At 40.3% G+C, this 14398-nt stretch overlaps 1 protein-coding gene across 1 annotated transcript; it reads left to right on the plus strand.

The window, feature by feature from the left end:
* The first annotated feature begins 3914 nt into the window (after positions 1 to 3914).
* dusp7 (dual specificity phosphatase 7) lies at positions 3915 to 13868 on the plus strand. Its single transcript, XM_051913358.1, has 3 exons — positions 3915 to 4565; positions 6140 to 6568; positions 11381 to 13868. The coding sequence occupies exons 1-3, from the start codon at positions 4175 to 4177 to the stop codon at positions 11686 to 11688; spliced, it is 1128 nt and encodes a 375-aa protein (XP_051769318.1). The 5' UTR covers positions 3915 to 4174; the 3' UTR covers positions 11689 to 13868.
* The last annotated feature ends 530 nt before the right edge of the window (positions 13869 to 14398 follow it).

Consider the following 14398-nt stretch of genomic DNA (forward strand, 5'->3'; position numbering starts at 1 on the left):
AGTAAAGTGTAATTTATTCCTGTGATCAAAGCTGAATTTTCAGCATCATTACTCCAGTCTTCAGTGTCACATGATCCTTCAGAAATCATTCTGATTTGATGATTAAGAAATATTTCTGATTATTATCAATAATAATAAATTACATTTTACAATATATTCACATAGAAAACATCAAAAAGAAACACAAAACCTGTGCTGATTTAAAGAAAACAAGTTGACAAATATTTTAAATCAAATATTTGACAATTTAAAAGGCCGATCATTTTTGATCAGGAACACCACAAGTATAATATAATAAACTAATAATGTAATATGAAATATAAAATGAAATATAAAAAAATGGGAAGTTGCTATACCCTGTGTGAGTAAAGTCAGTCAGTTTTAGTCCAGTGTGATATATATATATATATATATGTATGTATGTATGTATGTGCAGGCAGTGTGTCAGTGACTCGCACTGATGGATTTTCCAGACTGAAATGGAAGGAAAAGCCAGTCAAGGCGTGGGAGTCGCCGCTGTGAGGGTGGATTAACATGGAAACTGTAGCCGGGGTCAGTGTCACTGCTGCCGGATTACAGAACCAGCATCAGCTCACCTTCACAAATCACATGACCAGTGAAGAGCGGCTGTGATGGCGGCCCGAGAGCTCTCTGTTCGGCTCTGAAGTGTTGCTGAAGCGCTCGTGTGTCTGTGACGGTGTAGGGATGCGCGGGGATGCTGACTCTCTGGAACCGTTGGCATCGGATCCAGCAGGAAATTAAAGCTCAGTGTGTTTCCTGCCCATCATCCTTTGCTCTGACGAGTGACAGACAGAAATGCACTGCAGCGGGATTCCAGTAAACCTGAAAACATGATCATTCTTCATGAAACCTCTCTTTCATCACAGATCACTGACCCTGAGAATGTGAGATGAACCCGTTCACACGGGACACTATCATCACTTCTGGTGTCACTGATCATGTGACTCGGTCAGAAGTTCAAATCATGCTGGAGAACATCAGCATCATGAAATCCATCTTCATTTAGGAATTTAATACTGATAATGTCATTTAAAAATGTTGGGACTAAGGCGAGACGCTACAGGAAAAACTTGTTGATTCTGGGCTATTTTGCTTTCATAATAGATAATTAATACATGTATTATAATGTGCATTACATTAGAAATACTTTTATAATGCATTATATATAAAGGCTTTAAGTAAAGTGTTGTTTTTTGTGTTTTGCACTCAAACAGTTTGTAAAAAATTAATGCAAAATGAAGTGAGTTTGTGTTTAAAACAAGAACAAATATCTGACAATGGAGTCAGAAAAATACGCTTAATTCAAAGGGAAAATGATTATTTTTCTGACTCCAATGACAGATACTTGTTCTTGTTTTAAACACAAACTAAGTTCATTTTTCAGTAAACAAATCTTAATATCTTCAGTCATTTTTCTTCTCCAGTAAATCTATCTTGATTTAAGAATGTTTAGATATTTGTGAAAACAAGACAGAAACACTGAGGAAGAACATCATTATCTGCAGTTTGAGTCAGAAATCACTTCAGCAGTTTCACACAAACAAACTTTACAGTTTTATTCACATCTATAATCTGAAGATTTGTTCATAAACCATTGATTTATACAACGATTTACTCCGAAAAACATGGTGAAAATGTTTTGGTTTCAGTCTGACAGTATTTTCTGATTTATGGAGTAATAAAAATAGAATATAAAAAAAAAAAAAAAACCTTTAATATATCATAATTATGAACCTGGCTTTATCCAGTGTTCAGATTTCTGTTCTGGAAATGTATGCAAATTTGTGCTACCTTAATTAGATAATGCCTCATTTGCATATTTAAACATAACATTTCAGAAAGCGTGTAATTTGAAACGGTGTCAGTGTGCTGATCTCTGATCAGATGTGTTCTCCTGTCAGAGACGCTCTGTTCTCTCTTCATTCTGTCTGAGAGCCTTCAGGATGAGAGGAGCTGACCGTTTGGAGGAACTGCGACTCATCTGGACGCATAAAAGGCCATTGTGTCCGGCTGGGCTCCCATCATGCATCTGTGTCAGACTGACGCTGCGTTCCTGCGCCGTTATGAGTTACAGGTAACGTGAATGTTGGGAATTCTGAGCTTCATTCACATGATCGAGATGCTGGCCTCATTCCTGGAGAGCAGCACTGTTCCAGGCCTCTCATATGTTGGGAATTAACACCATGTCATATTGCTCAATCCTTTGAGCTCATCTTTAAACCATCAGATGTTACACAGCCGTGGTTAAAAGTAAGAATCAGACCTTTCGTGGTTGGATGTATGAAAGAGAGTTGATGGTTAATGAGATTAACTTTTAAACTGAGGTTGATCCATTCACAATCTACACACATAAACACTGTTTGATTCAGAGCGCGAGCCTTAAAGGGCCGGTGTACCGTCAACCGCACAGATCACCGTCACCGTACACGCGTGCTGTCTGAAGAGAACACTAGGATCAAATATTTAGGGCTTCACTGCATTACCACGTGAAAAGGACCCTATTTACTTTATTCATAGTCTTATTGTGCATGAGTGATCATTATTACAGGTGTGTGAAAAGTGATTTTGAGGGTGAACACCTTAGATTCAGTGAAGAACCATCTTCTTGTCTGTCCCTCATCTGCATTAAAGTGATAGTTCACCCAAACATTAAACAGTTGACGGCACACATTGACTTCCATAATAGGAAAAACATACTGAGAAAGTTAGTGGGTGAATGATTACCAACATTCTTTAAAATATCTTCTTTTGTGAAACTCAGACAGGTTTGGAACGACTTGAGGGGGAGTAAATGATGTCAGAATTTTCATTTTTGGGTGAACTATCCCTTTAAGAACGTACAATATACAGATCATACGGCACATCTTCCCTCAAAGTTGTTTTGACAGCTCGTACATACTGGACAACAATCTGTATGTGTCTGTGCTTGAAAAGACACCTTTGGTTTGTTTTCCCTGAAGAGAAGTGCACTAGCGTATAGATGAGGCAGCATTACTTTTAAAGTCCCCCGTGGAGAAAATCAAGTTGTTAACGTTGTTTATACGTCCATGTGGTGTTTTTAACATTATTAGCAGCTGTTTGATAATATAGTCAGTCAAATTAATTATTATGTGTCAGACGATGTAAAGAGCATTTACCTCAAGTTGACCGAGTGGATCTCTGAGTGAGTGGAGGCGGGGCTAATTAGCATATTCATAGATCTGCGTATAATAAATGAGGCAAGGGTGTAGAGTTACATTCACCCTATTTAAAGACATTTTTACTGACAACAGGGGGACTTATAGTGAATATTAACTCTTTCCTTGCCACTGACAACATTTTCCGTCAATCCGCGTTCTCCCTGTTATACGGTAGGGGGCGCTGTTCCACATCTGAAATAGTACAGCATCTTTGGATCCAAAAACAAGCGAAGAAGAAGATCAGCATAAACCAGAAGGAGTGGATAGAAGTTGTTTACGCTCAAGTAAGCTAATGTGATTATCAAACATTAAACAGCATATAAATAAAAACTGTCTAACGTTACTGAATGAAATGTCGAACCCATGAAGAGGAAACGACTGTGAAGCTTTGATGGACTTCATCTCCATGTATGTTTTTATCATTGTTCTGAATCCCATCCGGATGAAGTCTTTGACAAAAATGCGATTTTCACAGGTTTTTGTTTGCTTTTTTTATGAAACTTACCCACATTCAAATATAAAAAAGAATGAATGAAGCTAGAATAAAATGTTTTTTTGATATATTGACCGTTTACAGATTCATACAACAAAATAATCTGGGGGCCATTAGTTTTGTGATCAAAAATGCTGGCTGGCAACTAAAACGATGAAAGAGTCAAAGAGTCAAATAAAACGATGGCGGGGAAAGAGTTAACAGCTTCATTATTTTGCGAGGGAAAATAAGAGGCGCTGCGCCTTTAAATCCTCCAGGACAGGCTCCGCCCACTCGTGTGATGACGCGTTCGTTTTATTGCAGCCTGTCAAACACAGCCATCAGAAGATGACAAACAGGCGAGCGGACAGATCGCGATCATGAGCCGCGCTCTTCACCGGGTCTGACGGATCACCCTGCCGCCGCAGCAGCCTCCTCAGCCTCTTATGGACGCCGTTTCCCCCCGTTTTGTCGCACACAGCAGCCTCGCCCGTTCTCCCCCATGAAAAACACTCTCTGGAGCGGCGTGATGATGATGTCGAGCAAAAGCGCGGAATGGCTGCAGGATGAGCTGCAGTCCGGCGGCGGCTCGCTGCTGCTGCTCGACTGCCGCTCGCACGAGCTCTTCGAGTCCTCGCACATCGAGTCCGCCATCAACCTGGCCATTCCGGGACTCATGCTGCGGAGGCTGAAGAAGGGCAACCTGCCCATCCGCTCCATCATCCCCAATAACGAGGACAAGGAGAAGTTCGTCAAGCGCTGTAAGACGGACACGGTGCTGCTGTACGACGAGGCGACGGCGGACTGGCAGGAGAGCGGCGCCGCGGGCTCCGTGCTCGGGCTCCTCATGCAGAAGCTCCGCGATGACGGCTGTAAAGCGTATTACCTGGAAGGCAAGGAGATTGATTTATTTGGACTTTGATTTGCCATTCAAAACTTTTAAGAGCTCGAAACGCTTTGTGTGTGTGTGTGTGTGTGTGTGTGTGTGAGAGAGAGAGAGAGAGAGAAATGGATTAAATCGCTCCCGCTCTTTGGCTTTTAAACCGTGAAAAAGTTCGTTTAGGTTACGAACTGTTTGGTCGCGCTCTCGCTAACGTTACGTGAAATATTTTGATTCTGTCAGGCTTCTTTGTAAGAACACACTGCTCCTAAAATAGGTCATTTGTACCATTTTTTGTCTTTCTCGTGGTGTGTTTTGACTGCAATCCTTTAAAAAGAGAAACAAAGATGTTTTCAATTAATTTCCTAAAATGGCTCCGCCATGTTGTCTTTCAGAGGGGAAACGAGCAATTCATGAATGAACGACCAAAAAGACTGAATCACGACGCGGTTGGACTCTTTTCGATAAATCTACACGTTTTATTCGATATTTATGTGCAAATATAAGCACATGTCGAGCGTTTTGTCGTGAAAATGGAGTTTGTCTGTGTAATTCTCGGTTTCGCCACCATTCACAAAATACACATCGAGTGTCAGTCATGATCGTTCACAACGTGACCAACATTCAACTTGTGACACGTTTAACACTCATTCCGGATTTGTTTACTCGGATTTATTTACTAGAAATAATATATTTTTTTCATTTTCACTCGTACTTATTCATTAGATATTAGCATTTAATCCTTTGCTCCTAGCCCTTATGTAACTCTTCCATTGGTGATTTTGCCGTTTGAGTTTTATGAGGATCTGTGGTTTAGATATTAAAGAGATAGTTCACTCATAAATAGTTTACTTACTCACCTTTTATGTCCTTCCAAACCTGAATGACAGACTTTCTTCTATGGAAAACAAAAGATGGTTTAAGAAATGCCTCATTTCTGTTTTTTTGACTGTCCATAAAGTGGAAGTCAGTGGTCACCAAAACTGTTTGGTTACCATTACCAACATTTTTCAAAATATCATCTTTTGTTTTCCACTGAAGGAAGTCGTACAGCTTTGGAATGGCATGAGCGTGAGTAAATGATGACAGAATGAACATTTTTGGGTGAATTAACCCTTTAACTATTCAGTAATCCAGCTGTTGCTGTCATCCGTTACAGTTTTAATGGTAACATTTCTTATCTCACTAGTTATTCGTGTTTTGTCATATATAAAAACTAGTCAGCATGACTAGTGACTTTTGTAGTAGATAATACCAATTGGAATACACAATAGTGTGTAATAAATAGATACAGTGTGTACTTAGATATTAGTGGATATTATTTGGATTACTAATGATTACGAGACTTATTACTATTTTAGTTATTTGCATATATTAGTATTTTAGTATACTAAAATTTGCTTTTTAATAACATTGTAAGGAGTGTTAGAACACCTTGCCATAGACACATATTTACATAAGGCTGTTATAATACAAGTCATTTGTGTGCAAACGTTCTATAGTTTTTTCACTCTTTAAATGTACAGTAACATGATCTGTTAAAGATGACTTATGATACTGAAGTGTTTGTTATCTGGCATGTTCCAGGAGGATTTAACAAGTTTCAGACTGAATATCCAGAGCACTGCGAGACTAACTTGGACTGCTCCTGTCCGAGCAGCTCTCCGCCCTCGTCCGTTCTGGGTCTGGGTGGACTGCGGATCAGTTCGGACTGTTCCGACGGTGAGTCGGACCGGGAGCCGGGCAGTGCCACGGAGTCCGAGGGCAGCCCCTTACCCAGTAACCAACCAGCATTCCCAGTCCAGATTTTACCGTATCTTTACCTGGGCTGTGCCAAAGACTCCACCAACCTGGACGTTCTGGGCAAGTACAACATCAAGTACATCCTGAACGTGACTCCCAACCTGCCCAACATGTTTGAACACGACGGGGAATTCAAGTACAAACAAATTCCCATCTCTGATCACTGGAGCCAAAACCTCTCTCAGTTTTTCCCAGAAGCCATTTCTTTCATAGGTAAGTTTTCCCGCCTCTTGGACTTTCAGAATTTTAAGGCTCATGTCCATCAGATCATAGTTTATTCAACTCCAAACTCCAAACTCCTCACGTCAGCTCTTTTTCTTGAATTCATTCTGCTGTGAACTGAAGTGCATTGCCAAGGGTCAGATGGGTCAGATTTACACAGAAAACAAGTGACATAGAGTCATCACTAGACATTGAGCATGTTTACATACACACCGACACGCTGATATATCCGAAAAATCGGCTCATTGATCAAACCCGTTGTCCCAGTTTACACACAAACCCATAACCTGGAAATGCAAATAAACCGTGTTTTAAAAGACTTTATTAATAAATCATGTTATTCCCTGTTAGTGACGCCAAACCTTATCATTTGTGTGTCCATTTGTTATGTGAGATGTGATGTTAAATAAATAAGCTGTTCACCCAAAAATGTAATTTCTGTCATTAATTACTCTCCATCATGTCGTTCCACACCCGTAAGACCTTCGTTCATCTTCAGAACACAAATTAAGATATTTTTGATGAAATCCGAGAGGTTTATGTCTCATCCATAGACAGCAATATAATACACACTTTCAAGGTCCAGAAAGGTACTAAAGACATCGTTAAAACAGTCATGTGACTGCAGTGGTTCAACCTTAATGTTATGAAGAGACGAGAATACAGTCACATGACTGTTTTAACAATGTCTTTAGTTCCTTTCTGGACCTTGAAAGTGTTGATTATATTGCTGTCTATGGACGAGTCATATACCTCTCAGATTTCATCAAAAATATCTTAATTTGTGTTCTGAAGATGAACGAAGGTCTTAAGGGTGTGGAACGACATGAGGGTGAGGAATTAATGACATTATTTTCATTTTTGGGTGAACTAACCCTTTAAGCCGTTCAGGTTAACACTTGCGTGACCGTCTGCGTTAAGCATAATTGTGGTATTTCTCAATCAAATGTTCTCGGGTCAGACGAGCTTTCCTAGGGTGATGTAAGACATTACTGGAATGGTGCAGCAGAGTAAGTGGATCTGATGGGTTCAGCGAGCTCTGCAGAAGTGATCGATGTGGGCCGTAGATCACAGAGCCAACTGAACCATGAGTGAATCGACACACAAATCACAGCACACGCAGATCTCATGTCTCGCTTTGAGCGGGTAGAAAGCTTGAACAAGGATGGAAAAGGTTTTAGTTTCTCTTGTGTTTTCAGATGAAGCCACACGTGTCGTTTGTGGCAGGGCTCGGTTGACACCTTCTAAAGTCATTTCCTAAAAACATCGAGACTGAGGTTATATCTGCGTTACAAACACTCTTTCATGAAGTCACTTTAGTTGTAGTCTTTATGCTCTCTCTCCTATCAAGTGCTGAAAGTTTTGTTCTGTAGATCTTTAAAAAATGTTTGAGCTCACTGTTTACATCATGTGACGGTGTTTAATGTACAGCTTTAAAGCCCATTCACTCCGAGAACAATAACCATATACTAGCGTCCACATCAGTGAACGATGTCATTCTGTTTATTCCAAGCGCACTGTAGTTTTGTCGTCTGCCGCTTTAAATGCTCAAGCTTGATTCTGATTGGCTGTCGATGTTTTTACAGTCTGAGAAACACCACAGGAATTGAAATCATGTCCCATTCACGTTTGTCCATGTGCTCTGACATTCACACGCCTTTGACTGGAACCTGTTGTTCTGGTTTCTAGCTTTTATGATCATTGAGTCTGTAGGAACGATATTACAGATGAGTTAACAATGGTAGTAATTCATGTTGTTCTTGAGGATGAGTAGATGATGACACAAGGCTCATTGACTGGAGAAATAATCATTTAATGTGGATGTGCGTTATTATAACACTCGTGTTGGTGAGTGAGAAACGGAAGGGCAAACTAGTGCACTGAACTATCACAACATCCTGTTATGCGGCTGGACGTTGTTGTTCAGTTTGAACACTTTCACTTTTGCTGTGTAAACATACTTTTCATGAGCTATTGACATTAGGAAGTCTTGCTGAAAGAAACTTCCTGTTTAGACGAAAGCAGCATAAGCTAAAGAGGTCAGTGGTGTTGTTTTACATACCGATTTAACGAATTAATCGAAGCTTAGAAACCGTTCGCTGCGCCTCCGTGTTGGAGCCAGTGGTTCTGGGGGAAGTGACCTCATTGTTCCAGGGTTCAGCATCCATCACGAGCAGAGAAGAGGAAATGGCCACTTTACTCAGCCTCGCCTGGCACTAATGGCTCTGCAGTACGTCATGCCCCACAAAACCAGATGCACTTTGTCTCTAAATAATGTATAGCTGTAATGTTTCCCATTCACAGATGAGTTCTAGAGAAGTTTAGAGGGTGTTTCTCTCGTGATGGTGTGTGTGGAGCGTCTGAAATGCGCTTCTCTTATCATCGGCCGCTGAACTCGTTTCCGTCGTTTAGAGCCCCAAACATCCTCACGCTACAGCTGTATAGTTTATATAGCTTATAGCTATATAGTTTCTTGTATAAAGCAGTTTTTATTTTAGTTTTATTATGTTTCATTAATATTTTTAATTACTTTTTTTTTTTTTTTTTTTTTTTAGAATTTTATGTGCTTTTGTTTTTGCGTTTAGTTTTTTAAATATTGCTTTTTAAGGTTTAATTAATTTTTGTTTTAGTTTATTTTTATTTCCAGTTAATAATTTGAGTGCTTCAATTTTAAACTTGTTTCAGTTTATTGCCGAAGCAACATTTCTAATTTTCTTTTGAACTTTTCTAAAAATAAATAAATAATTAAAAATGTATTTGATTTCAGCTTTAATTAAACAGAAATAAATAGTTTTAGTTAATGATGATAACCCAGGTATAACAACCCAACTTGTACTGTGGAAAAAAAAAAAAAAATATATGGATAATGACAAATATTGGAAAATATTTAGCGTTTATATTAACTCGTGCTACTGTACTGTTAGATGTTTGTTTGTTCATTTATTCAGTCTTTTTCTTATTTTAATCTTTGTTTATTTTATTTTTTTTACTCATATATATATATATATATGTATATATATATAAAAAAATTTTTTTTTTTTTTTTTTTTTTTATAAAATAATAATAATAAAAAAAATTCACTTTCACAATGTTTTTCTCAGAACATTTGCACAGACTCCACACTGAAAGCCCTTGCTCTGTTCTGAAGGAGACTTTAGATCAGTCTCGACCTGTTTTGTGGTTAGTAATTTCAGGAGTGCAGTAGAGTTTTAGTTTTTGCTCCTTAAAAAGTTGGCATGTAACTACTTATTTTCCAAACGAGTGCCTACTGACTAATTGTCCTACAGGATTACACAGGTTCAGTGTCCAACAGACACTCATCAGGCTTGTATTTTAAAAGGATTGTTCACTAAAAACTAAAATTGTCATCATTTACTCATCCTCACGTCATCCCGAACCTGAGACTTTCTTTTAACTAACTAGTATTGCTTGGATGACTGTTTGTCCACACAGTTGTAGTCAGTGGTGTCTGAAAGTTTCAAGTGACCTAAAGGAAACAGAAATTAAAGTAATCCAAACAACTCTAGTGCTTCTGTTCACTTTTTGATAACATTTACTTTCAAATCAAACCAAAACATTGATCAACTCGTGTATCAAACCAATGAGGTTTGATGTTCAGTCAGGTGACACACAAGAACCAATGAGGTTTGATGTTCAGTCAGGTGACACACAAGAACCAATGAGGTTTGATGTTCAGTCAGGTGACACACAAGAACCAATGAGGTTTGATGTTCAGTCAGGTGACACACAAGAACCAATGAGGTTTGATAAAGGAGCAGTCACATAGGATCTGTTCTGTCATTTAACAACAGCTGGGGTTTCTTGTCATTTTTATTTTAACAATGAATCCCAGCTTGAGAGACACATTTATGCTGTTTTTAACTTGACAACCCCTTAAAAAGCCGGTGCTAATGCAGCTGAAAAAAGCGTTTTTATTTCTTGTTTATTTCACTGAATTTTTGTACCAAACACTCGTCTTGTTGCGAACAGGCATCGATTGAGTATACAGGCCAGCAGTATATATAAAATATTTGTAGTCTGACTGTAATTGTCTTTTAAAATGTTGTTGAAGCTGGTGAATGCTTACAATTACAATTAATAAAATTGAGTCAAGAGCAGTGAGTGATTTTCTTTTTTGTCCTTTATTAACATGACAGACAGCAGCAGGTTTATTAGGCTGCTGTCACTTTAAGAGCTGATGCACGGATCCAATATACTGTTACACAACATACGTTTTCTCTCAACTGTTTACATTCCAAAATGGACTATTTACCTGAATACTGGGCAAGATGGGAATTTCCACGCATGTATTTGACCGTTTAAGAGCAATAAACCACAAAAAGAGCTCAATTTGGTTCTCGAGCTGTTTGAGAGGCGGCTTTATGAGAGCGACATATGGATCAGCGGTGCACACGCTTTTGATGTGAGCGAAACCTGCAGGAATGAGAACATGCAGCTGGTATCGGTGGATCAATACTGCAGAAAAGGAGTTTTCAGTATTGATACATATCGATATTTTTGACAACTCCTAGTTTAAGTCAAAGTTGAGCCTCAGTTAAAATCAAGATAAAACTTTCTAGTAGAGCTTAAAGCAACTAGTCGACCATCCTGACCCATTTCTACATGACCTCTGTTCATTCAGAAAGAGTTTTTTTTATTTTTTGTATTTTAATGTGTAAGTTTTTCATGCTGCCTTGAGTTCATTCACTCTGTGTGTGTGTGTGTGTGTGTGTGTGTGTGTGTGATTCAGTTGGGCTCGTCTGGCATTCAAGGCTCATCTCTTTGTGTTCTTCTGTTCCTCAGATGAAGCTCGTTCCAAAAAGTGTGGCATCTTGGTGCACTGCCTAGCAGGCATCAGTCGCTCGGTCACCGTCACGGTGGCGTACCTGATGCAGAAGCTCAACCTGTCGCTCAACGACGCCTACGATTTCGTCAAGCGCAAGAAGTCCAACATCTCGCCCAACTTCAACTTCATGGGGCAGCTCTTGGACTTCGAGAGGACACTGGGGCTCAACAGCCCCTGCGACAACCGCTCGCCCAACGACCAGCTCTTCTTCACCACGCCGACCAATCACAACATGTTCCAGCTGGACACGCTGGAGTCCACATGAAGGCCAGCAGAGGACGCTGGGTGGGAGCAGCCACCCTTTGAATGTTTATCTCCCGTCTCCAGGGGAGCTTTTGACCCGGAGGAGCGGCCAGCAGCCGCGGCGGCGGAGGGAGGGACGGAGGGTGGTTCAGCACACGGGGCCCTCTGAAGCCCCTGCAGCTATTCCGGTGGATTTTAATGCAGCTTTTCTTGCCTTCATGGAACAGACTGTTCTTTTTCTGTCACGGTTTGATACACCAGAAGAAACACGAGCGCACAGCGCTTCACTCGAAGAGAAGGAAGCGGAACTGCTGTGCGATGCCCTCGACCTCTCCTGTCTCGAAGGGTGCCAACGTACCGACTGGGATTTTTGTCTTTTCTAACTGGAGGAGAATGTAGGGTCGGATTGGTGGTTTGGATTGGCATCACCGAGGTGCACAATACATTCAACACATGCAGTCTGTCTGTTTCTATATCTTTGTATATTTCCTCGCAGACGAAACATCGTCAAAGTAGTGGCCGAACCAACACAAACAAACATTGTGAGTCCTCCTCCCCCTCTTTATTTTCTCTCGCTCTACGTTTGCAATGACCTAATGCGTTTTGCACAGTGGTGAAGCCTTTCACTTCTTGGCACTTAAAAGCGGTACTCCAACACACACAGAAAGAGACATTCAGAGGTCCTGCCAGTCCTAGGCTGCGACGAGGCCGCGCAGCTGCGTGGGACCGGCGAGCGACGACGCGCGCACTTAAAGCTCATTGTTCCTTAACTGCAAACGACAGATCGACGTTTGTGTCCTAGCTACGAGTCCCGGCTCGGTTCGGGCTCGTTCACCTTCTGGCCTTGGTGATTCTCGTTACAGTATGAATATATTGTATTAATTTCTCAATAAGAGTATATCTATTCACTCGATGTATTTGGGCATGCGATCCTCTCGAGGTGCGGCACGTCACTGAATGTTGAGGACTGTTTTTTTAACTACTCTTGCTGCTCCGGCAGTAAACAGTGTGTAGCGAGGGCGTTCCTGACCGCAGGAACGAGCGACTGGACCCGAGTGGACGAGTGCTTGAGTTAACAGGGTTGCTTTAAGCTGGCCTTATATAACCTTTTTAATTCTTTCCTACTCTGACTGTTCAATACTCTTTGTATTTCTCTTTAGAAATCGTTGTACTTGTTCATTTTTAAAGAAACCGATATGTAGTAATAATAATAGACGACTAATGGTCTCTAACGGGTCAGTCAAGGTTATGTTTGTTACTCTGCAATATACTCAACAACCCTTTGCAGTATTTTCTAGAAAATGGCCTCGGGTTTTTGACTCTTCTACTTTTGATACTAGAGATCCACAGAGATATAGCTTGAAACTGAGGCGGCGTTTCGCCCGGGGTGTCCGAAGTGACGTCTCTCACTGGCTACTGGGTGTGCGTTTCATCCGATTCGATTTCCCCCACGGATTTCCATAATAAATGTGCTATTACTGACTCCTGTGGCCTTTTCATATATCTCAAAATATATATATATATATTATATAGTATTCATCTTGTGCGGATATGCAACGGTCGTCCCCTTAATATATCATCGTGGACGACTCTTTCTCATGCTTGAAACAACTTTGGAGACGTCGTCACCCAGTCACAATAACAACACGGCGTCACCTCGGGACTGAAACGTGCTTCATTTCACAGCTTCTTTATTTACATGTAAATCTTGATTTCAGGCTGCTTCTCGTGGAGGAATGTTTGTATCCGTAACAATGGGAGAGAGGAATGGTTCATGTTTTTCTCCGTTTGTATATTGCCAGAACACAGGAACAAGGCTTTCTGTGGACATTTCTTGTAGCTACACAACAGTTGTGCGATTTAATAACCGTAAGAATGGAAGAGAACGACACCCAGGAACTAGACGAGCGAATAAGGAAATGTATATCTTACCTCACCGAGGAATTTTTCAGGGATTTTTATTTGACAATGCGTCGGCATCGTGTTACAGCTTCAAATGTCAAAGAGCTGTTTTATATGTGCTGTATACATTTTTTAAAAGATACAATCTATATATGTGTATAATACTGGGCTTGGTAACCGGGCAGTTAAATTTTCTGGTTTATGAAGGATATAAAATTGTCCGTATGTATTGTATAGTATATGAAAACCAATACAAGACTTGTTTGTACTGCAAATAAATATTGAATTATTTTTTGGTTATCCAGTCTGGTTTGGTGTGTTCATTCCATCCCCCCCATGTGCTGTGCTTCTCTTCCCATAACACCCTTTCAAGTGTGCTATAAAAAGATGACCAGAAATATCCCCAGACCATTAACCACCTCCAGATCAACTAAACGCTCTCTGTTAGGATCTGCCATGTTTCTCCTGTAAATGTTGGTCTTATCTTTCCCTCTTGTTCATGACTCTGACCTTTTCTTGGAAAACGGCACCTCACGGGTGTCTTTCTGTAACATGAATCCTACATGAGGTGAGACTTCCTCCCCCCCGCCCACTTGGTTTCCTGTTGCCTTGTGGTTAATTTCAGATACAGATGGTTTCTGAAGCATGTGATGACACCACATCCGATTGCTGAAACGATCACCGCTCTGCTTCCTCTTCGTAACCCAAGTCAAGTCATGTTTATTTATATAGCGCTTCATACCGTACAGATTGCTTCAAAGCAGCCTTACATAACAAACAGGAAAAAAGTCAGTGTTGCCCAATTCTTCAATCAGGAATCTGTCATTTCA

The sequence above is a fragment of the Ctenopharyngodon idella genome, chromosome 11, assembly GCF_019924925.1.
Source record: "Ctenopharyngodon idella isolate HZGC_01 chromosome 11, HZGC01, whole genome shotgun sequence".
In the NCBI taxonomy this organism is placed as follows: domain Eukaryota; kingdom Metazoa; phylum Chordata; class Actinopteri; order Cypriniformes; family Xenocyprididae; genus Ctenopharyngodon; species Ctenopharyngodon idella.

Bases quoted from the DNA above. Each gene is read 5' to 3' on its own strand.
- dusp7 (XM_051913358.1), top strand. From the start codon at position 4,175: ATGAAAAACACTCTCTGGAGCGGCGTGATGATGATGTCGAGCAAAAGC. The intron at 4,566-6,139 runs GCAAGGAGATTG...GGCATGTTCCAG, and splicing joins TAAAGCGTATTACCTGGAAG to GAGGATTTAACAAGTTTCAG. The intron at 6,569-11,380 runs GTAAGTTTTCCC...TCTGTTCCTCAG, and splicing joins AGAAGCCATTTCTTTCATAG to ATGAAGCTCGTTCCAAAAAG.